We start from the raw sequence: 21,536 nt of genomic DNA, 5'->3' as shown, positions 1-21,536 counted from the left end.
GGGGTCAGTGACGTGCTTGGAACCTCTTCTATGTAGGGGGGGGGCAGAAAAATAAAGCAATTTAGAAACGAAGGGGAAAAGGCCTGAGCCGAACGTCGAAAGTGAGAGTCGTGTTTGAGGGTCCGGTAGTATTTTCCCATGAAAGTTTTTAATTAATTCCTTGATTTTAGAGAGTGAAATAATACTAACAGTATAATTTCTAATGCATTTTTCCAACGCAAATTCAAAATTAGACGTCCCTTAATCCTTTCAAAAATTAACAGCAGGAGGGGGGTGCACGGCCCCCTTAATAATTTCAACTTTAATTACAAACATAATGAATGCGTGTTTTACGAGGATGAAAGTATTTGTGAGCAAATAAATGGATCATTTCAGCCCTCTCCCCCTCTCTAAATGAAAATGCTCTGCGTTCCCTGTTAGCTTATCCCATTTTGGTAAACAACCTATTTACTTTCTGTGGCGAGTAAATGGTTGTGCAGTCTAACCCATGTGCCCCATTTACATCAATGTGTGAACTGTGCTTAACATGTATGTAATGTGTGTGGTGTAAATTTACTTACACAGGAATTGAAGTAATAGAAAAAGCTGATAACTTACAATACTCTTACAAACGCTGTGATTTGGTTGCACACAAAAACCAAGTCCAGGCCGGCAATTTCCAATAAATGCACTGAAGCAGATTCTCAAAAAAGAAAATCTCGAGATAGCTTTATTTTTCGCGATCTGCTTTTTTGTGCGTATTAATAGTTGCACACATCAACACTTGTTGATAATGGACTATGAAGGAAATTGATTTAATGTCTACACTCATTTATTAGGTTGGTGTATTTAAGAAATTCTACATAGTGAAATGACTATCCTATATATATTTAATGTCTATACTCCTTTATTATATACGCAAATGTTTATAGGAAATTCTAGATATTGAAATGAATGAGTGGGAGTGGCCGGTTTTCTTCCATCTTGGATTGAGCATTGATCATTACATTTTTAATTAAAATGTGACAGCCCAACATTTAATTTTTTTGGTGCAACCTTTACGAAAGTCGTGGTGTAAACGGGTTTTAATTAGCACTAAAAGAACGACGGGAATGATATATTGTCATTGTGAAAAATCAATCGTGGTATAAAGTATTGACTCTCCATTGCTAAAAAGCAAAGTTTTTGTCCTGTCCAAAAAAACTTACTGATAATATTGTTTACCATAACGATTTATCTGTACGATAGCTATTTTCAAAAATACTCGTTAATAATTAGTAATTTTCTTTTCTGTACTTTATTCTACGATTCTGGAACCAAATCTTCACTTGATTTTCACTGAGATTCAATGAAGCGGCTAAGTACTGTCGTTCTGGGCCCACAATATATTGTTGTCGTTCGAACTCTTTTTCAAGTATTTCCAGTTGTTGTGGGGTGAAAATCGTTCTCGTTCTTTTCCGTTTGCTGTCTTGATTGGCATCGTCCGCTATTAATAATAAAATGATAGTTGTTAATTAATGTAAAAACTAAGTATAGTAAGTGGCAGTTAGTATTTCCAGTTGTTGTGGGGTGAAAATCGTTCTCGTTCTTTTCCGTTTGCTGTCTTGATTGGCATCGTCCGTTATTAATAATAAAATGATAGTTGTTAATTAATGTAAAAACTAAGTATAGTAAGTGGCAGTTGAAGGTGGTTAAATGTCGAAGAATTTTTTTGCCAATCTTGCAATGTCAACTGCTGCTCTTTTGTTGTGGTAGCAAGTTGTTTTTTGTCGATAATAAACAGGTTTTATATTTCACGAGCAGTAAATCAAACTGCCGGTCAAGAACCCCTTTAAAACCGTATTCATCTTCGTTTCTTGCCTAATTTGATCGTTCTTACTAAAATGCAAGAAATTTGCTTTGCCGAAACTTTTGCGTACGCCGCCTTGTTTTCAAAACTTGATTCACACATTGATTATGAAGTTTTGTGGTGTAATGCGCATGCTCAAATTTCAAGTTCACCTTCCTTTTGAATGATGCAAGCGTTTATTTTGCACTTGTTGCGACGCCTTTTTTCATGCTTCGAATCCCTTCTTTCAAATATGATCTACAAACAGCCACATACGAAAGGCAGTTCATATTTGTTAAGAATGTTGTCAACGTGTTCGCAGTTGGGTGTTTATACAACGTGTAAAAATGAGCAACGTGTTTCCTTCCAAAGCATTGTTAAATCAATTTAATGCGACCGGTACAATTCATTGTGATGAGGCGTTTCGTAAACAATAGCCTTTAGAAGGTTAAAAGGACACTTATAGTTCGTTACTTGAGATATTTAATTGAAACTGCAAATCACTTTATGCCGCATAAGGGGCATAATTTTCGAAAATTTATGAATATATACATACAAGAGCCATGCTGCCTTTCATTCATCATGCTATGTAATATTTTTGTATAAATGAGACAAGCAGGAAGTTGAAATTGTGAAACAACCTTTTGTTTTGCGTTGCTATACATTATGTGATTAGCAGATTACTCAGTAGGTTAAGTAGGCTGAAACCTACAGGCCCGGGCTTACGAGAGGCCTGTAGTACCTAGAAATAATTAGTGTTTGATTTTTGCTATTCAGGTTATGCTAAATGGGTCTAATTAAAACCATTTATGCTGTTGAAAACGGTACGACCAATTGTTTGATTAAATGCACAATGCTCCGAACTCATGAAGTAGTGTGTTTTCTCAGTTTGAACTATAAATTTATTGCCTATTGCAAACACCATGAATTTTAAACACTAGTCAGGAAATGTAAAAACCAAAGGAGCGAGAGGAAAGTAAACGTCGTCCAGTGACTGAACTTAGTGGGAGGAATGGATAACACTTATTTGTTTTAGCCTACTGGCCCTGGAACTAGTTATCCGTTTGTGCGATTATTCTTCAATACAAGTATCACCTACCGTATTCTGACGTAGCTCTATCGTGTGCATAGTACTGCAAGGATGAAGGTATAGCAGAGCCTGGATAGAAATGTCTTGGATCAGGAAGGGGATAAGGAAATGCCGACGAATGTCTTGTTGTGGATGGAAATGGAAAAGTACGAGAGCTATACATGTATCTGTCGCGTATAGCTTTGTCGAAATCTTCTCTTTGACGTTCACGTAGACGTTCGTAATCTGTACAGCTTCTCTGATAGCATTTACCACAGGAACATCGTACGGGTGGAGAAGAGGAATTGTAGAACATGAGTCTGTTTTCTGATTGTAACTCGGTGGAAAATTGCATTTCGTCCACTTGTATGAAAAGGTGTTGTTTTATCTCTTTTTATACTCTGATGTTGAAGTTTTCTTTCGGGGGAGCGAACGGTCCGACTAATTTCCCGCAGGGATTTTTTTCTCGCTTTCTTCTGTCGTTTTTTCTGCAAATGTTAATCAAATCAAGAATACTGGACTTTTTGCATCGCTACATACCTCTTGCAAAAAAAAACAAACGACAAAAGTATTACCTGAACGTTTCCTTACTGTTCTTGATAATTCTCTATAAATACTCTCAGGAAGTGGATTCTTTCGAAGAAAGCTATCACTATCAGTAGTAACTTGAATCAAAAGAGTTACTCCGCGATGATATGGTCCTAGAACAAACAGCTTCTAACTTTTACGCCAGTATATTGCTGCTACATCCACTGTAGTCTTTCACTTAATGCGTAATCTTTTGCGGATTTCCCGGTTTTATAGGCCATGGTTACCTACGAGGAGGGCGGCTCCAAGAAAGAATGCAGTGAGCTTGCTAATTTAGGGCTTTGTCAACAGACCCTGCTCGTGTTAAGTGCGCTCGTAGTTTGGCGCAGCACGGTGAAACTCAATTATAAAGAATAATTAAAACTATGTTTAATGCTATAATCGCTGCTAATTTGCACTTTAAAAGCCTTTTATTCAACGAAAATATTTACAAAGGTTTATTTGAATGTTTGCAGACAACACTTTCGTCTCTATAGAAAGTTTGTAAGAAATGTCGCTAACAGAGCATTCAAGTCTTGTTTTCACCAGAACATTCAAGTCCATTTTTGACGTAAGAAAATCTTGAGCACTTTTCCCAGGATCCTTCAGCACGATTTTTTGAAATTAAATTATTCTTGTGTGATCAAAGAACTAATTTTTATAGTGTTGCGGTCTTTACAATTGCAAACAATTATGATGATGTATAATACTTGAATCGTAAAATTGAAGCCGTAAATTTTCTCATGCTCGTCAAATGGATTAAAGGAAAAACAGGTGTCTACTTAAGAAATTTTCTTGAACATACACAACGTACGAAAGTTTTTGTTGAAATATTTTTCGATAAAGTTTTCGAGTTTTAATGTCTGAGAACAGATTCTTATCTTCTTTCTGTAATACGTAGGCAATTACGATACAAAAGTTAACCGTAGACAAATAGCAAGAGCATGAGCTATTCGCTAATTTAGCCGAGAATTTAGCCTGTCATGACTTCGTTGAATAGGCCAAACAAATTTAAACAATGCAACGCTAATCACTCCGTTTACAGTGTTGATAAGCGTAATCGTTTCCATGGTAGAATGGTTTTTAATTTTCGTTTTTACTGTCATTAGGAAGTCCAAAGAAGAAATTGAATAAAGTCTTGAACAATTTCTCTCAAATCAGAGTTCACAATTAGATTGTAATTTTCTTTTTGTCGTATTCAAATGAGACTTGAAATTGTCAAACTTTCGAGACAATTGCTTATTGCCATCCAGGCTTTATAGCTAGGTTTGCTCTTGTGTTGTCGGTTGTGTGTTTAATTGTATAAGTTCTTACATATTGTAAATGACGTGGCATTGTTCATGGGACCGTTCAAAAAATTACTCATCCACTTGTCCCTGTGTATATATAGCTATCATAATTTCTCGAACGCAGTACACTAACTGAAAATTATGATGTTTACCGTGATACAGGAGTATATGCCCAAATTCTCCATTCAATAACTATTTATTGTTCTTCAGCATTGAGAACTGTGTTAGCGCGATACAGTTTTATTACGCAACTCTTAAAATATCTATTTTTATTATTATGTTAAGTTAGTTATATATATGGAATACACTGTTGATGAGATGTGAGAGACACTTGAAACATCAATTATACCGGCTATGATTAATTGTCCAATTGATCTTTTAGTTATTTCGATGAAAGCAGACAAAGCATGAGCTATTTTGTTTTTTTTTCTATAACATTGCATGTGTTGTTCAAATCATAGCTTTTTGCTTTTTCAATGACGCGCTTGTGTTATCTGATTTGATGTTTACTATTATGACTACGTTTAATTGTTTTATGATTTCTTCAATAATGAAAAAAAAGGTGTTGTTTCCAATATTAAAATATTGCTAATAATTTAAATTATTTAATTACATATTGCTGCTTATTAATTGCGTTGCAACCAACTCCCAATTTTGCTAATTTAATATGATATTGTCGCGCACGTAGCTTTTGTACTGATGTATAATGTGAGAAAATTGTGTCGAAATTAAATTACATGCATTCTATGCAGGATCACACATCATGTTCTTCATACTTCTTAGGGACACACAACTTAAGAACATTTGAGAATACATAGGCAATTTGAAGACGAATGTCGATAGCATGTGATGTTTTTTAAATTCTAAGGGACACACGGTTTACGACCATTTGAGAATACATAAGCAATTTGGAGATCGATGGTATGCAGGATGTTTGTTAACTTCTTATTACAAGGAGTGCTGCTGAAGAGATTAAGAAATTATCGAGACAGATGTAGTTTATCGAGATTACTGCATTGTGCTTGTACAGATTGGTATCTGAACAAAACTAACATACAATGGCGTGCGAAACTCGTTTATTTAGTCCAGACAAACAATAGATTTCTAAAGAAATGAAAATGATAATTTGTTGAAATTTATGCATGGCAAGACTAAAACCACCCTGACTAAAACATGCGGGCTTGCTTTGCTACAGATACAGCATGAATAGTCGTAATCGTTGTGCCTTAATCAAGCATTGTCTCACACAAATCTACTCGGCTGTTTTTTTTGAACGTTCAATTTTGTTGCCTGGCGTCACGTCTTCATTGCCTTCACGAGTGATCGTAAACACGTTATTCAAAGACGATGTTGGCTGAACCTTAAATGCAATGCTGACTGCTGTCATGGAGGCTTGGTTGCTGCGCTGCATTTCATTTGTGGATGCAAGTCGTAATCTATTCACGCACTTCTTCAAGGCTTTGCTAAAATCTCGTTTGAAAAATGTGTACGAAACTGGATTGAGAAAGGACGTGCTGTATCTGAGAGAGATGAGAAATACGTAGAATTTTTCTGGCACCAACTCATAACTCGCATGCAGCGTGTAGTATATTTCTATATAGAACCACCAAAACCAGCTAAGTATGAACATCAAGAGAATGCCAAAGAACAATATGGCCGTTCTCGTGTGTCGTGGATGCACGAAGCTCTTACCATGCTGCTTTCCGTGCTTTCTAAGAAAACCGTTCGACGTCTTCTTCACAATTCGTAGAAATATCGAAGCGTACGCAAATACCATGACTGAAATTGGAAATACAAACACCAGAGCAAAGATGAAGATATTGTAGATCATCACCTTTTTTTTAATATCATATGAATAATCTTCGTTCGGGTTGTTGTGTTTCGTTAGCCACGTCAATTCGATGACACTAAGGAAAATTGAACCCAGCCACGTGCTGAGACAGATGAGCTTTACCTTCATCCTGTCGAAATGTAGTTTATGCTTGAAAGGAAAGAGGATCGCTGCGTATTTCTCCAATGTTATCCAGAAGATGTGATAAACAGTAGAAATTGCTATGAAGCGGTTCACGGAATATCCTGACAGACACATATTCCATCTTTGGGTAATTTCACAGCCAATGTTCAATGGTATACCAATTAGACCAACGAACAAATCCGAAATAGCTAGACTAAACAATAAGTAATTTCCATTAGTTCGTAGCGACGCGTTGGTGAAGAACAGGACAAAAACCAGGCAGTTTGCGATGCATATCAAAATGGCGCATGCTATCAAGTATGAGTGGTAGTCTAACAGGATGCCTGTTTCTGTCCATGATATTGTCGTGTTGTTCCCCATTTTGTAATGAATTTTCCAAACTATATAGCAGAAAGAAAAACAGATGAGCACCTTATTTTTACTCAATCAGTGGTGTAGAAACGTCAATAATTGAAGTGGGGGATTTTCATTTATACATGTTCTTCCGTATTAAGTTCCTTTACAATCAATTATTTTCTACGTATTAACATGTGTGTATATAAATTTCTACCTCACCCACTAATTAACGAGTTGCTACGCTACTTACTTCAATTGTAGCTAATACTTCTTCCTATAAAAATCCTCTATGATTAGATGAATTATTGTTAAAAAGTGTTTATCTCCTGGAAACATCTCAACAATTCTTTGCTAATTTGTTTTGATGTCTTGTCTTTTAACATTGCGGTCATAGCTAAACGGGGCAATCTTGCTCGTTGATGATGATTTTTTTTCGTACGTCAACTGATATCGTGAATATTAAAGAAGAGTGCACTTAAAATGTTACATATACATCGTAATATTACATAATCATCGATGTTTGTGACAAAGCCAACAATTGCGAAAAATGTTTGCTGTAAAAAGAAATCGGCAACTGACTGTATAGAATACGTTTCAGGAAATACCTCTGATAAATGTTTGTGCAAAAAGCCTTCATAAGACCTGCATTATTTACTGAATTTAATGATTTTTATTAAGTCATGTACATGATTTGGTATGAAAACTCACCTTGACTAACTTGTTTTCTCAATACCGTTTCGGCAACCGAACGAATCTGACACAGTTTCGCATGTTTGCCACTTTTCTTCTGTATATATAGTCTATTTTTCAATCCCATAGTGCCACGTGTGTGTGTTTGGAGGGGGGGGGGGTTGGTACTTTGTATTTTTTGACACTTTTCTATATATATATATGTTTTATACGGAGAATCATCATATATAAACTTCCTACATATATAATATATATCATTCCCAAAGTGCCACGTGTATGTGTGTGTGATGGGGGGTGGGAGTTGGAGGGATGAAACATGGGGTTTCTAATATAATACACGGCGAATGTATCTATTAGTACTATTAAATACATTGCCTGACATGTAAAAAATTGAACATTAACGAGCATAAATCCTTGCAGAATGCACCAAAGAATGTGCGTCTTCGTAAAAACGCATAGCATTGTGGGAGTTTTTAAAGTCGCTATATTTAAATCCGCACGATTTTATTCACGAGGCTTCTGTTCACACACGCCATTGCCATCTGCTGTTTATGATGTAAGGATAGACAATATTTTGTTGATTTGTAGAAAGATTAATTTGCCGACACTTGAATGTGAAGGTGGATATCAAACTATCCCATCATAATTCGAAGAAGCAAAATATTTTATACACTTTCAATTTCTCAATCGAAACTTTTAAATTAATATATGTTTTATATTTTCTCTTGCGCCCGTGCGCTCTCTCTCTCTATTTTTCTATTATATTTGTATGAAAGGAATAATACGGTAAAGGTTTGAGACAGCAAAAACAACGGTCGTGTATTAGTCACTTGTCAACGTTATCTATTTGTTGTAAAGTAAACATTTATAAAATGTGTTATTCGCATGTCAACGTTATCTATTCGTTGTAAAGTAAACGTCTATATCGTGTTTATTCACGTGTCAACGTTATCTATTCGTCGTAAAGTAAACATAAGTCAGTCTATATTATTATCGAATGAGTTAGCAGCAGTTATCTTTTACGCTACTTTTTATTTGGCCCAGTCATCATTATGAGCATGTTCAACCGACTTTTTTTAAATATACCACATGTATAGTTTTATTGACGTTTTATCATCATTTTTTCAACGAGTATCGACTAAAGAGAAATTAGGCCGTTTTCTAGGAAAAATCTTTCCGGTAGAACTTTAAGTCGTGTGTGATTCTTATCGGTCGGCTGGGCTTCCATCGAAAATATGGGACAAAATTAGTTATCACTTCAGATCTAATTCGTTTTTTCGTCCGAGCAGTAAGCCCAGATGCATCCATCTTGCATGTTAGGACTGTTTTCGAAAATGATTAAAAATATAATTTCTTGTATATCATATATCCAGCTATCAAAGAATTATTCTTAGATGTAGTTAATTATGCTTTGAATTATGTTACAAACAAAAACTGCCAAACTCGTTTCTCAATTCCAGATACTGCACTTGTACGTGTTTGTCTAAATACGCGTACATGTTATATGCCGGCTTCGGGCTCTTGCCGCTTCTGAGAGCTCGTGAAAATATGTATTCGGTACGAACAGACCTAAACGGTTCATAAAGTTTTCATTTTTATAATGAGGAACTTCACGTTGTAAAATGATCGATGGGCTTGATTGGACTGAAGATCTGAAATTGGATTGTTTTCTGCAAACGTTACTTCGTCTGGATAGTAAAGTTTTCTCTCGCTATGATGACTACCATCTGAATGCTCGTTGCTAATTTGAACAGTTTACATGGCTAATTAATGATAGTTTTAAAATTGAAGTTTAAAAAATTCAAATTTTACTTTGTAAACAAATTTATTGCAAAAAAATAACACTCTCGGACAGAGGTCAAGATATCGTAAAAAGCATGACGCTGCTGCGACCAATCAGATTGAAGGGAATGAACGCTCTGCTGCAGCCAATCAGATTGCAGAGAATCAAAAACTATGACTAGGCATGAATGAATGCGAAACATTCTACAATTATTAGATGAGACTGAGCATGATATCACGAATTATTCAGACCGAGGTCGAAGTTATGCGAAGCCAAATTCAATAATTGCTTTACCGTACTCTGTAAAAATGCAGAAGCCTTTTGTACGGACTAATAAAGCCCTGGAGTTTTCCCTGCTTCGACAGTAACTCTTTTCGTGTTTTCTTGTCCTTATTGTCAATAATTCGAGCCAAATCAGTAAGCAAAACGCATGCATCAGGAAGAATCCGCCAATATACTTTTTTATTTAAAACGTAGAAAAATGAGCTCAAGTAAACATACCATTGAACATGACTTTATTCAATTACAACAATCTTGATTTGATTTTTTTTACAATTGCATGTTTCTTACAAATTTTATATGCACAGTTGCGGCTTGTGATTTCAATACCCGTAGATTGTCTTTGTTATTTATTGTACTTGCGCTCGCGCATTATGATTTTACTTGCATGTGGGAAACACCTTGCGCACGCATCATAATTTTACTTGCATGTGGGAAACACTTGTCTATCTTCTGGTTTGCTGGTTGAGATCTAAAAGCGAGTTCTTATCAAGGTTTAGTTTCGTAAAATCTTCAACATTAGTAATGCGAAGAATAAGGAAAATTAAAATTATGAATAAAATTATGACGTGTAATTAGAAGTCCAGTAGAAATTGTGAGTTGTATTGGCTAAGAAATATTTACTGTCCCCCCCGACCCAGCATACCTTCATGCCTATGACTTAGTTATAGGCACGATATATATGTAGCAACGAGTGGTTGAATATGTGAACTTCCATGAACGTTCTTGACAGTCTCATGTCCTGTAACGGCTTATCAAGCATAGTGCTCAACCATCTTTACATGTCATTCACGATACTATGCAAGAATTCATTGTATTTTGACATCGATGTGCGATTATGCAACAATGTCAGATAAATACAGAGGTAGTTAATGCGTACAAATTTTTTGTTCGGTCGCCTTGTTTAACTTAACGTATAACCTCCCAGAAATGAATAGAAAATGATGGGGGAGGGGGGAGGTACAAGCGCACTGCTATGCTGTTGATCCTTTCGTTTTCGAAATTGACTCTCTGTATTAGTCTGTAGTTGTGCATATTTTCTCTATTTCACCGTATCGCTCGTTTATCAACAGCGGAACGTGTTTTCGGATTCAAGTTGAAGTTTTGCAATAGTTAGACCAACCCACGCGCGTGCGTAGCTTAAATACAATTCTCGTACATAACTACAAATACATAAAACGTATTTCAAACAAAATGCCAAATTACTCTATTCGCATAGAATATTGTATTGTCTTTTTCTAAATAATTATATAGAATTACCTAACTCGTGTCGAATGCCCCGCGGCTTTTAGAAAGCTTGCATTATTAATCTCTACAAAACATCTTAATAAATATCGTCCTTCTGTTCGAAAATCGACGTAGAAACAAAACTGAGAAGAATTGGAAAATTTTTTCGTCCGACTTTCGTAGGAGGTAGCTATGGCGAAAACTCGACCTATTTCTAAGTTGAGTTTATATGTGAATTGTTGTCATTGCCACGATGATGGGGTTTTCTTGAAAAGCAAACCTGATGACATTTATGCCTGAATGAACAATACCTGTATCAGGGGGCACGGGCAGGATTTATGAAAAATAGTGCAGGGGAGGGCGATGGTATCTTAACACGCAAAAAACAACTAATAGCTGTCAGTTTGAAATTGTCATGAAAGGGAGACATCACCCTGGCTACGCTCATGGTATACATTGACTTTAACTGTCGCCCATTGCACGTATTAATTACACGTGTTAATTTTTTTGGACTTTGCTCTCCTAGCAGCAAATTCATATTTTCTTTAGTCTGCTTTACCGACAGAGCAATACAGAGGTATCACTTTAAGTAAATTGGTGAACCTTCTAAATGAAGTGCATCTAATTTGATCGAAATAGTTATTTGGTTTTTTGTGGGTGGGTGTGTGTGTGTGTGGGGAGGGTGGGGTGGTGTTGATCCAGTCAAAGATGAACTTAGAAGACTATCACACAAAGCAATGAGAAAAAGCGAACCCTCTGTATTACTCTGTGCTTCAGTCCTATAAATACGATTTATTGTTTAAGCTTTGTGGAAGATTTTCATGAAATACGTGCTGAAATGCATCTTGATACCATCATCTTAGTACGCGTCTTCAGAGAACCCAATGCTATACTTCACCATTCTTTAAATTTTGACTTCTAGACGCAGACATACCAGCTTGGAAGGAGTTATTGTTGCTATGCAAAGATTCGTGGCATTTTAAAAGTTCACTAAGGTAAGCTTGAAAAGAATTGAGTGCGGCATTGAATGCAGGCGTGCCAAAACCGTGTGTCACAAGACCAAAATGCGTGAGTCCTTTGAGAACGGATTCCGGTAGAGTGCTGTTGGATAGTCTACTTGTAGGGTATGGATCTTGGGCGAGGATGTCTTGTAGCTCCTTTGTAATTTGTCTAAAGAGTTAAGAAACATGGGTGTATAATGCAATGGAAAATTTGAATAGAATTATATACGAATTTGTTATGGAGAGTAGGTTTGCATATTACTTAACCTAGCAGCAAATTTTCAAAAATAGATATCGCCGGCTAAACTAGAAATTTCCTGCAAAAATTTTTGTTGTTGAACAGAAAACAAGCGTTCGCTTATCGCAGTTGGCGGTTGCTGTAAATTCCTATTGTTTAGCTTCACTAGACAGATTACAGTGCAAATTGACTTTGATAGACCTGGGGCCGGATGCACGAAGGCCGAATAGCGCTATCCCATCGCTCATTGCAGTTGGCGGTTGCTGTAAATTCCTATTGTTTACCTTACCGAATAAAGATTACAGTGTAAATTGACTTTGATAGACCTGGGGCCGGTTGCACGAAGGCCGGATAGCGCCATCCCATCGCTTATTGCAGTTGGCGGTTGCTGTAAATTCCTATTGTTTACCTTACCGAATAAAGATTACAGTGTAAATTGACTTTGATAGACCTGGGGCCGGTTGCACGAAGGCCGGATAGCGCCATCCCATCGCTTATTGCAGTTGGCGGTTGCTGTAAATTCCTATTGTTTACCTTACCGAATAAAGATTACAGTGTAAATTGACTTTGATAGACCTGGGGCCGGTTGCACGAAGGCCGGATAGCGCCATCCCATCGCTTATTCCAGTTGGCGGTTGCTGTAAATTCCTATTGTTTACCTTACCGAATAAAGATTACAGTGTAAATAGACTTTGATGAACATGGAGCCGGGAAAAAAATTTGGATTTGAACTGGACAAGCATTGAAATACAATATTGGTTTTACAAATTAGAAAGTTTCATTATCCCAAAGAGAATATAACCACTTTTTTTACAAGTTTGAAAAAAATAGTATCCAATGAATAGCGCTATATTTAGGCTTTGTGCAACCGGTTGCGGAGATACTAGACAGTCGCATATTGTTGGGAATGGATCAATAAAATTTCAATGTTAGGGGAGGCGCATTTATTTTCAAGGGGCTGAAAAATGTCTTGGGATGCGCAAAGCGATCACATGGGAGATGCATGCTTCCCAGCACATCCCCTCAAAATCTGGCCTTGTTTTACACGGAGTTGTGAACATGCATTGTTTTCTTACTTGCAAGAGAGTATGGCATTCTTTCGTGTTTCATACTCTGCTGATTCTTTATGACTTTTAGCCACGTGCTCGGAAAGTGCCTGTGTTGGAAACTCCGATACACATACATAGTCGAAATCGCCGGCCAAATGAGCAGCTTCGCCTGAACAGCAATAAAATAAATGAGTTAAAAAACAGTTTTTTGGGTACTGATGTAAAATGTAAAAAGTAGCAGGAAAATCAAATAGTGGAGATTGCATCGGAAAGTAAATCAAATAGTGAAGACTGCAATGTTATCGCAAATAATTAAACTTCAATGATAAGTGTGAAATGATAAAAAATGGATAAAAAAGAATGAGTATGACCAATTTATGCTGACCTTCCACTAATGATGTTAACAACGTGACCTGCGCTGCTTTCCTTCGTCCAGCCGGAAGTGACAAACCTATTTTTTCTAATTTTTCCCGTAGACATTTACCACCATTTTTCGACTTCGCCCTATTATTAAAAAAAGAGACGATGATAAAGTCAAACATTACTAATTACAAACTCTGGAGACGTTGCAGCGAATAGGACATCATAACATGTGGAAATTGTTTTAGACGCATTTTAGGCATATCTTAACTCTTCCCCCCAAAGACGGCTTTGTGCTCTATACTGTGTAGGGCCGTTTCAAGCGGGGAGTTGGCAGAAAAATTAAAGCCTTTTCGTTTTTCTTGAAAGAGAGGCAATACTCCATCACTTTTTACTAAAATAGCAAAATGACAAGAGAATATTTAGCATAGGTATATTCTACAATACAGATATACACAGCTTAATGGGCTTCTAAAGAAAAGCGCAGAAACCTTTAGATATTTTTTATTGCTAGCCGAGTTTGCTATAGTTACCTGGTGGGGCAAAAATGCTTCTAAAATGACAAATTTTTATTTTCCTGCATGACAGTGATTGCATCATTTACATTATGTCATCTCGTGTGTTATTCTATTAGCATGCATGTATGTAAAAATGAGAAACGTCTTGTAAAACGTTTTGCGATGTTTATACTTCGATTTTTCGAATGCATCTTACACTAAAACATGCAGGAAAGATAAAACTACTAATATAAAATTAGTACCATGATTTCTCTATGCACCCCTCACTTTTATAGCCCTCCCGACGCCCCTGATACTATGTATAAGGGTGTACTATTTTACCGACCTTCTCAGACTCCCCGAAGTAATGAGGCATTTAGACACTCAGGATGTGACAGTCGTCTCCTTATTTCCCCACCGTAACTTTGTATTTTGACGTGGACCTGAGAAGGGACAAACGCCCTCGGACCGAACAAAATACGTCCGAAGGTTGCACGGGACGATGGGTGTCGATTTCGTCTTTGCTATCCTCGTCGTCTTGCCTATATCTAACTGAAAAGAATGAAAAATTTTCTTATGTTACGAATTTAGTAACTTCACAGCAGTCACTTATTAAGAAAAACTGCCGGCACTTAAATATAGAATCTTTTCAAATAAGAATAGTTTGTGTTGAGAGCAGCCCCTCCACATACCCGGATAGTTATATTAATTCGATATAAAAGTATGCTTACAGTCTCGCGACGTTCTTGATGATGGCGGCTCCAAAGAATGAAATTGAATAGCAGCAAGCGTTAAAATGATTCACGAATGCGCAAGCTAACCTATCTAAGCTAGCTGCAAGGTACAACGACAAAAACAGATTAGAATTATATAACATGAGGTAACTCTCCGAAATAGTTCCTGTATGGAAACAATTCAAAACTATGTTACGTTATATATAAAAAGTAACGATACTCTGGGGTTCAAACCATTTACTTTATAAAATTTTATAGAATGTTAATATGTCTATTTCAGTTTAAATTAGGATTTTCCAATGTAGTATTTCGTGTATTATTCATTACTTTGTTGTATCAAAGTTCACGGAGTGTGGTACTCTGTAGAGAAACGTCAAAAGAACGTAGAAAAACGTCAATTTTTGCGAGTGACACATGCGGCGCAGAACATTTGCCTTTCTATCTTTAGAAAAGATTGTAATAAAACTTTAACAGCACATGTTCTCAGACAAAGTTACCCAAAGGACAATACATATCCTCTTCTTTGTAAGGTCTTAATTATTGTACGTGCTTGCTTGAAGCCAGAAACAGCAAGAGAATTACGGCGATAATAATATACCTTGAGATATTTCTCGACGGTGATTGGTTAATCGCAGGGCAGTTTATCTATCATTGCAATGTGAATATATGAAATTGCAATGTAGAAAGTGTAGTTGCACTGTAAATTGTGTAATCTGATTGGTTGAAAAGCAAGGAAATCCAAACAAACTTCTTTTCAATTTAAAAAAAAACATGGCTGTAGTTGTAAGTAAACAATGATTTCCACAATTGCAATCGTTTGAAATTCAAGAATTACAAAAGAATGCAAAGAAAAAAATAAGACAGAAAGTACTGTTTTTTTGGGTGAATATTTTTAACGGTCAAGCCGCGCAACGAGGCTCTTCTGGAACGATAGAAAATAACAAAGTGAGACAAAGTTTAACGGTCCAGTCAAGAATTATCTCAAAGTATGTTGTTATTAATAAGAGTATAGTTTCTCGCGCAATTAAGGCTAAACATGTACTCGTGAGTTTTTTGAAGACTTCAAATAGATTCGCTGCAGTCCCTAAAAAACTCACTCGTAAATTTTTATACGTAATTGCACTCAAAACTATACAATTACCTATACTAATGTTACACTCGTGACGGGAGAGCTGTCGTTCAGTAAATCTAACTAGCTTTCTTCGGCACTGTATAATACAATTAAAACTTAAGTAAGAACGAAAGTTACCAGGCTTACCACCTGTCGTAAATTGTCATGTTATGTTATGTAGTGTGTGACTGTGTCATATTTTTGATTATAAAATATAACGGATATTATGTTGATGTAAAATAGTATAGTCATGGTTAAGAGAACACTTCCTCACCGCAATGCGTCATTGCGGTAGGATGTAGGTAGAAACGGGATGGCAAAGTTGTGCGTCATATGTAGAAGCCCAAAAACCACTTCCGAATAATTATACATAAATATAGCTTGCAAGCGTTGGTTCGGGGGTTCGGAAAAGTTGTAGTTATTGGTGTATGAACTGGTAATACAAATTTGATGAATTAGAGTTGTATTGCAGAAGGCAATAAATTTCGAAAACGCAGTTGTATGATTGACAGTTGTCCGTAATCTTAACGAGATGAAATTTAATCATTCCGTATCGCGAAGAACCAACGCTTGGAACGTAAAATCGTGCACAACACTGGAAATATCTTATTGAAGTGTTAAAATTATAAATTCAAAATACAGTCCCATCGTTAGTGTGAAGTTTTAGAACAGTGAACCAGCACTTCGCGCAGATTGTGCGAAACCACCGCAAGTTATAAGAAATTTTACAACCCAAAACCTTTTATAATAGTCTTAGCTCAACTAGGAAATAGAAATTTCTCCTAATGTATACAACCAGATATAGTAATTTCTTCATCCCATACTTGTAAAGCAATTATGCAGATACATTAGTGCTAAATTAATTAATTGCTAATTTAGTTTGTAACATTGTTGTAAATTTTCTATGAACTTTCGAACTTTCGATCGACTCTTTGAGACAACTGTTGCATTCAAAATATTGTAGTGTGTATATTGACATAAATAATTTTGATAATACCTTGTGAATTCAATAGTAATTCAGTTCGCAAGACTATAAATATTTATTAAACGTTCCATCTAGATCTTTTTACCTATCTACCTTCAATTCTCACCACAGAAATTTCTATTCTCTTGTTTTAAAACACAAAACACCCTGAGCTATTACATAAGTTTTGTCTAATCTAAATTCCACTGCAGTTTGATAACAAGGAAAGGACAAAGTGAATAAACGTACCTGCGGAGTGCTCTGACCACTAAGTTGCGCGGGCGACATAATATCCATAGCCTCGTTACTTAACCGTATTGGATCATGCCTATGAGCATGCGAGGTAAAATGTCCATTGACTAAATCGGGACTAAACGGTCCCACGGATGTATCTAAACGCTGCAATTGTTCACGTCTTAAGAGTCTATGGTTCGGATTTGAAGTCGCTTGTTGATGATTTGAAATTTGTTGTTGAGGATGAAACGCCGACGGTGTCTGACCGTAAGGCGTTGCCGGTTGAAAATGATCTATTGAATGTGAAAAGTCAAAACGTTGCGGTGGTTGTTGATAGGGGATCGGTGCATATTGCGGTGCATAATACGGACTGGTGTTCGGAGGTAGCTGTCCGGCGAGAATATCCCGTAGGTCGTGAGCTTGCGGATTTTGTAGGGAAAGACCCGTGGGTGCTATGCTTGAGCAAGCATTGAGTGTTGCCGATGGAGTGTTCACACTTGTTGTTGTACTTCCACATGGCATTGTTGACAAACTTCGATCCTACAAAGTAAAAGAGATTGTTCATTCAATGTGGCTCTATTATACACTGTGTATACTGATTTATGAAATCTTAATCTTAAACTGATGCAAACTACCCAATCTTTAACATCTAATCTGAGCCACCAGATTTAAAGTATATGATGTGCAGTATACAATCTAAATCTAAGTCTAATCTACATTAGGAGAAAACTGATTTTTGAAACGATGAAAACATCGTATTTTATTGAAAATGTTTTGTTGAAGTGATGTTGATTTAGCAAATACGAATAATAATTGATATAGGAGAGTTTAGTCTCGATTGCTGACTTTATTAAAGTCTAGTTCTCATTCATAGTATTTGTCAAAGTTACCGCGGTTTATTCCAGAGTGTGTAAAGTGAATAAAAGATTTTTTGCCGACTTTTTGTTATCGTCACTGGAACTACCCTCATTGCACTCATCATCCATTATCGTTAATCCACATTAAGTGCAATTCAAACAATCCGCAACTAGAAATGAATTAGCCAATACCCGGATTCTGATAATTAGTTGCTTTTGAAATTTTCGATGGTTTTATTGCAGGCGTAATGCAACGCAGGAAAGAGGACGTTCACTACAGTTCGTAAAACCAAGTAATCATGATTATGTTCAACGCAGAAAAGGAAGTGTTCTCTACAGCTCTCAAAGTCAAGCAATCCTGATTAAGTTCAACGCGTTCCTATTATAGTTACAAAGTTTCTTTGTCGTGAAGATTGCAATTTCTAAGGTATGTCGCTAGGCTGTTTTATTGATATCCTGAATTCACCTCCGTCAGTGATTTATCGCGCTAATACCCCCACGCTCTTCTAAAACATACGAGTACAAAATGATTTCGGAAATTTTGTGCAAACACATTCGCCGAGGCGTCATTACAGCGTTTCCTCCAGCTTAAGTTTGCGGGCTCAAATGAAGTCCACTTCTTGTTTTCATTGACAGATATAATTGTTTATCATCGAGTAAAACAATGATGTGCGATAAAAATATTTCTTTTCGTCAGCTTAAGTTTATCGAAAAGCTTTTAAGGCTATTGTCTCTTATCTTGGACTAGTTTAAGCTTTGTTTACGTTTGTACTTGCATGCGAACGTATATCTTTAGCGTACGTCATAAATATATAGAAATTTGACATCTTATGATTTTAATTCATTGCATGAGAACGTATATCTTTAGCGTACGTCATAAATATATAGAAATTTGACATCTTATGATTTTAATTCATTGCATGCGAACGTATATCTTTAGCGTACGTCATAAATATATAGACATTTGACATCTTATGATTTTAATTCAATTAAAACATTTAATAGCTAATCATTATTGAACTTTCGACTGTGGAACACGGCTATTTCTCTCTCTATGAGGAGATTACCAAGCGAGTTTTGCGCTCCGTATCGAGTAATGTGAGGTATCCGCGCTTAAATATGAAAATCCCAAAATAAAAGCACGACACTGTCGAATGAAAAATTTTCACGGTTGCTGAAGTAGAACTATTTGTATTTTAATACGACAAATATCTTGCCTCACTTAATCATACGATAATTCATAAGTACTTATAACAATATATCTATAACACCTAGATAATAAATTTATTATTTTATGTTCTTAAGCATGTACAAATATACTTGACTCTTAGAACATCATGTTCAGTTATGCGATCATCAAACAATTTGCATTTAGTACAAAAAAACGGAGACAATCCAGTATAAGTTAACACTGTTAGGTTATATGATTGTTACCAAATATATGACTTGACTGCATCGTACACAGAATCAGACCTTTGCCTTACATATAGCCAAATATCAACAAACTATAGCTTTACGTCTATATAGATCACGAAGTGAGCACAATGCGAGCGAGTATGCATGATATTATGTCTAAATTTTCATAAAACGACCGAGTAATTTTTAGACAAGAACCAAAATCACTACGTGTCATATATAGTTCGTTGCACGCAGTCTCGCATCCATATGATTCGCTAAGTCTCATGAACTATACACATTGTATTTTACGCTCACCTCCAATATAGATTGCGTGTTTTCCGATGTGTTCAGTTGAATATTACTAGCTGAAATCGGGGTCGGCGGTGGGCTCAAATCTTCGTGTGATACACGCCGTTTATTCGCGCCCCTCGTCAGCAAACCACTGCATGGTTCGAAAACAAAACTCGTCCCTGGTTTACTGTCCATCATTTTAATCACACGAGTTTATTCCGTGGTACCATAGTCTCAAAACGCCCCGATATCACTAAGTTATATTAATAAATTCACCTGGCTCAATGACCTAGGGTCGCCGTTTCTCGTTCTGTTTTGCCGTGGGGTATTTTGAGTGTGCCGTGTCTTCGCAACACGGCCTTGAGCGCTATACTGTCGAAACGCGAAAGGATGGCGTGCGTTGTACTTGTTATGTTTTGGCTGCTACATATCATGTTTCAACGAACCCTAACAAATTATCATAAATTGAATGGGAATACTTGACATGCAACTGTGCATTATATCTCGCTGTCAATTTAAACGATGTAATGATCAATCGCAAATGGTCGCAGCGACACGTTATTGTATATATTAGTACCATTGACTGCCACCAATTGGTGGAATGGTTTCTCTTTCACCAATGAAATGCACCCTTCCCGAATTTCTACCTCAAATGCACAACTTAATTTATACTAATACTTGCGGTATACGTGTTTAATAATATCAATAGTCATCTAACGCTATTTGCTTTTCTAATTTCGCAAATCAACCGCACATTGGTGAAAATGATCGATTCAATCGCGGTCTTTAATTCGTTTGTGTGTTTTTTCTGGCCCATCGTCATCCCTAGACAGTTTGTTTTGGCCTGGCGCTTTGGTATTTCCTGTTTCATAATTGGAAAAACGTGACGCAAAAGCATACTGTACTCAAATCAAATCACTCGCCATGAACACGAAGCTAATTTATATACAAATTTTTTAAGGAGGAATGAGGAAGAGAAGCCACGCTAACTGGCCCTTTTGTATGAACGATGCTAAAAAAAACACTCGCGAATTCACATGCTAGGACATGCATTATGAGTTTCCAAATCCATGGATGTTGTTTACTTCTTAATGCATACATGCAGCTAACTCAAAAGTAACTCCATATGGGTTCGTAAAAGATCGCCTACCGTACTAACCTTTAATGATATTATATTACTACGTTCATCCTCCTTCAGATGACGATTGTTATAATAGTTCACATTGTTTATGAAAACAACATTGCATGACCCATCACATTGGCGGCTTACTCTTTTTTGGCATTTTGTGCTATTTTCGATGCTTTCCTACACTACAGTGTTGAAAGGATTTTGTCACTTTTGTTCATACTTTAAAAACTACGTGTGAATTGGTGTGGCATTATTCATTTACCGAATTAGCTTTGCCAATACACGAACAATGGATTTTTTCACGGTTTCTGCATGTTGTGGCGAGTATTGAAGAAAATATTTTGATCTGTTGCTATTTATATACGAATTTTGGCTTTCCTAACTCCACCGTCGACTGGCATAAACAAGGCTATCAAAAATTAGAGCTTACCAGTTCTAACTGAAAAAATGACATTTAACCATCAGTATTCGACCAATCAACATTTACTCATGTAATAAATTCGCTTTTGTGCGTATAGCTTCCAGCAGCGGTTCAGGGTGAGTCAGAATACATTACAAACACTCATTTTCAATTCAAAAATGCCATAACAACAACGCTGTTGTTGGTTGGCAATTTCCAAAGAATACTGTGGAGTCGAAATTTTACCAATA

At 36.4% G+C, this 21,536-nt stretch overlaps 3 protein-coding genes across 4 annotated transcripts; all 3 read right to left on the bottom strand.

Moving 5' to 3' along the window:
• Positions 1–793: 793 nt before the first annotated feature.
• Positions 794–3,683, bottom strand: LOC124451424 (homeobox protein EMX1-like). 2 transcript variants are annotated; one of them, XM_047002041.1, is made up of 4 exons: positions 3,452–3,682; positions 2,907–3,364; positions 1,533–1,600; positions 794–1,397 (listed from the first exon to the last, which is right to left on the bottom strand). In XM_047002041.1, the coding sequence occupies exons 2-4, from the start codon at positions 3,229–3,231 to the stop codon at positions 1,254–1,256; spliced, it is 537 nt and encodes a 178-aa protein (XP_046857997.1). In that variant the 5' UTR covers positions 3,232–3,364; positions 3,452–3,682; the 3' UTR covers positions 794–1,253. The 2 variants fall into 2 exon arrangements, with proteins under 2 accessions (XP_046857997.1, XP_046857996.1); XM_047002040.1 differs by lacking the exon at positions 1,533–1,600 and having other exon boundaries at positions 794–1,465; positions 3,452–3,683.
• Positions 3,684–5,791: 2,108 nt separating this feature from the next.
• LOC124450770 (histamine H2 receptor-like) lies at positions 5,792–7,796 on the bottom strand. The gene is made up of 2 exons (XM_047001410.1): positions 7,752–7,796; positions 5,792–7,087 (listed from the first exon to the last, which is right to left on the bottom strand). Exon 2 carries the CDS (start codon positions 7,065–7,067, stop codon positions 5,985–5,987), a length of 1,083 nt encoding a protein of 360 aa, XP_046857366.1. The 5' UTR covers positions 7,068–7,087; positions 7,752–7,796; the 3' UTR covers positions 5,792–5,984.
• Positions 7,797–10,014: 2,218 nt separating this feature from the next.
• On the bottom strand, positions 10,015–20,218 carry LOC124451932 (transcription factor AP-2-epsilon-like). The gene is given in 8 exon segments (XM_047002537.1): positions 10,015–12,192; positions 13,338–13,479; positions 13,696–13,814; positions 14,510–14,585; positions 14,588–14,719; positions 14,899–14,935; positions 17,226–17,750; positions 19,781–20,218. Coding segments are annotated over 8 exon segments (1,488 nt in total). The 5' UTR covers positions 19,955–20,218; the 3' UTR covers positions 10,015–11,909.
• Positions 20,219–21,536: the final 1,318 nt, after the last annotated feature.

This window comes from Xenia sp. Carnegie-2017, unplaced genomic scaffold (genome assembly GCF_021976095.1).
Source record: "Xenia sp. Carnegie-2017 unplaced genomic scaffold, XeniaSp_v1 HiC_scaffold_24, whole genome shotgun sequence".
Lineage (NCBI taxonomy): Eukaryota > Metazoa > Cnidaria > Anthozoa > Malacalcyonacea > Xeniidae > Xenia > Xenia sp. Carnegie-2017.
This window is presented reverse-complemented; position numbering and strand designations above follow the sequence as displayed.

Bases quoted from the DNA above. Each gene is read 5' to 3' on its own strand.
- LOC124451424 (XM_047002040.1), bottom strand. From the start codon at position 3,231: ATGCAATTTTCCACCGAGTTACAATCAGAAAACAGACTCATGTTCTAC. The intron at 1,466-2,906 runs GTAGGTGATACT...TATTATTAATAG, and splicing joins TAGAGCTACGTCAGAATACG to CGGACGATGCCAATCAAGAC.
- LOC124450770 (XM_047001410.1), bottom strand. From the start codon at position 7,067: ATGGGGAACAACACGACAATATCATGGACAGAAACAGGCATCCTGTTA.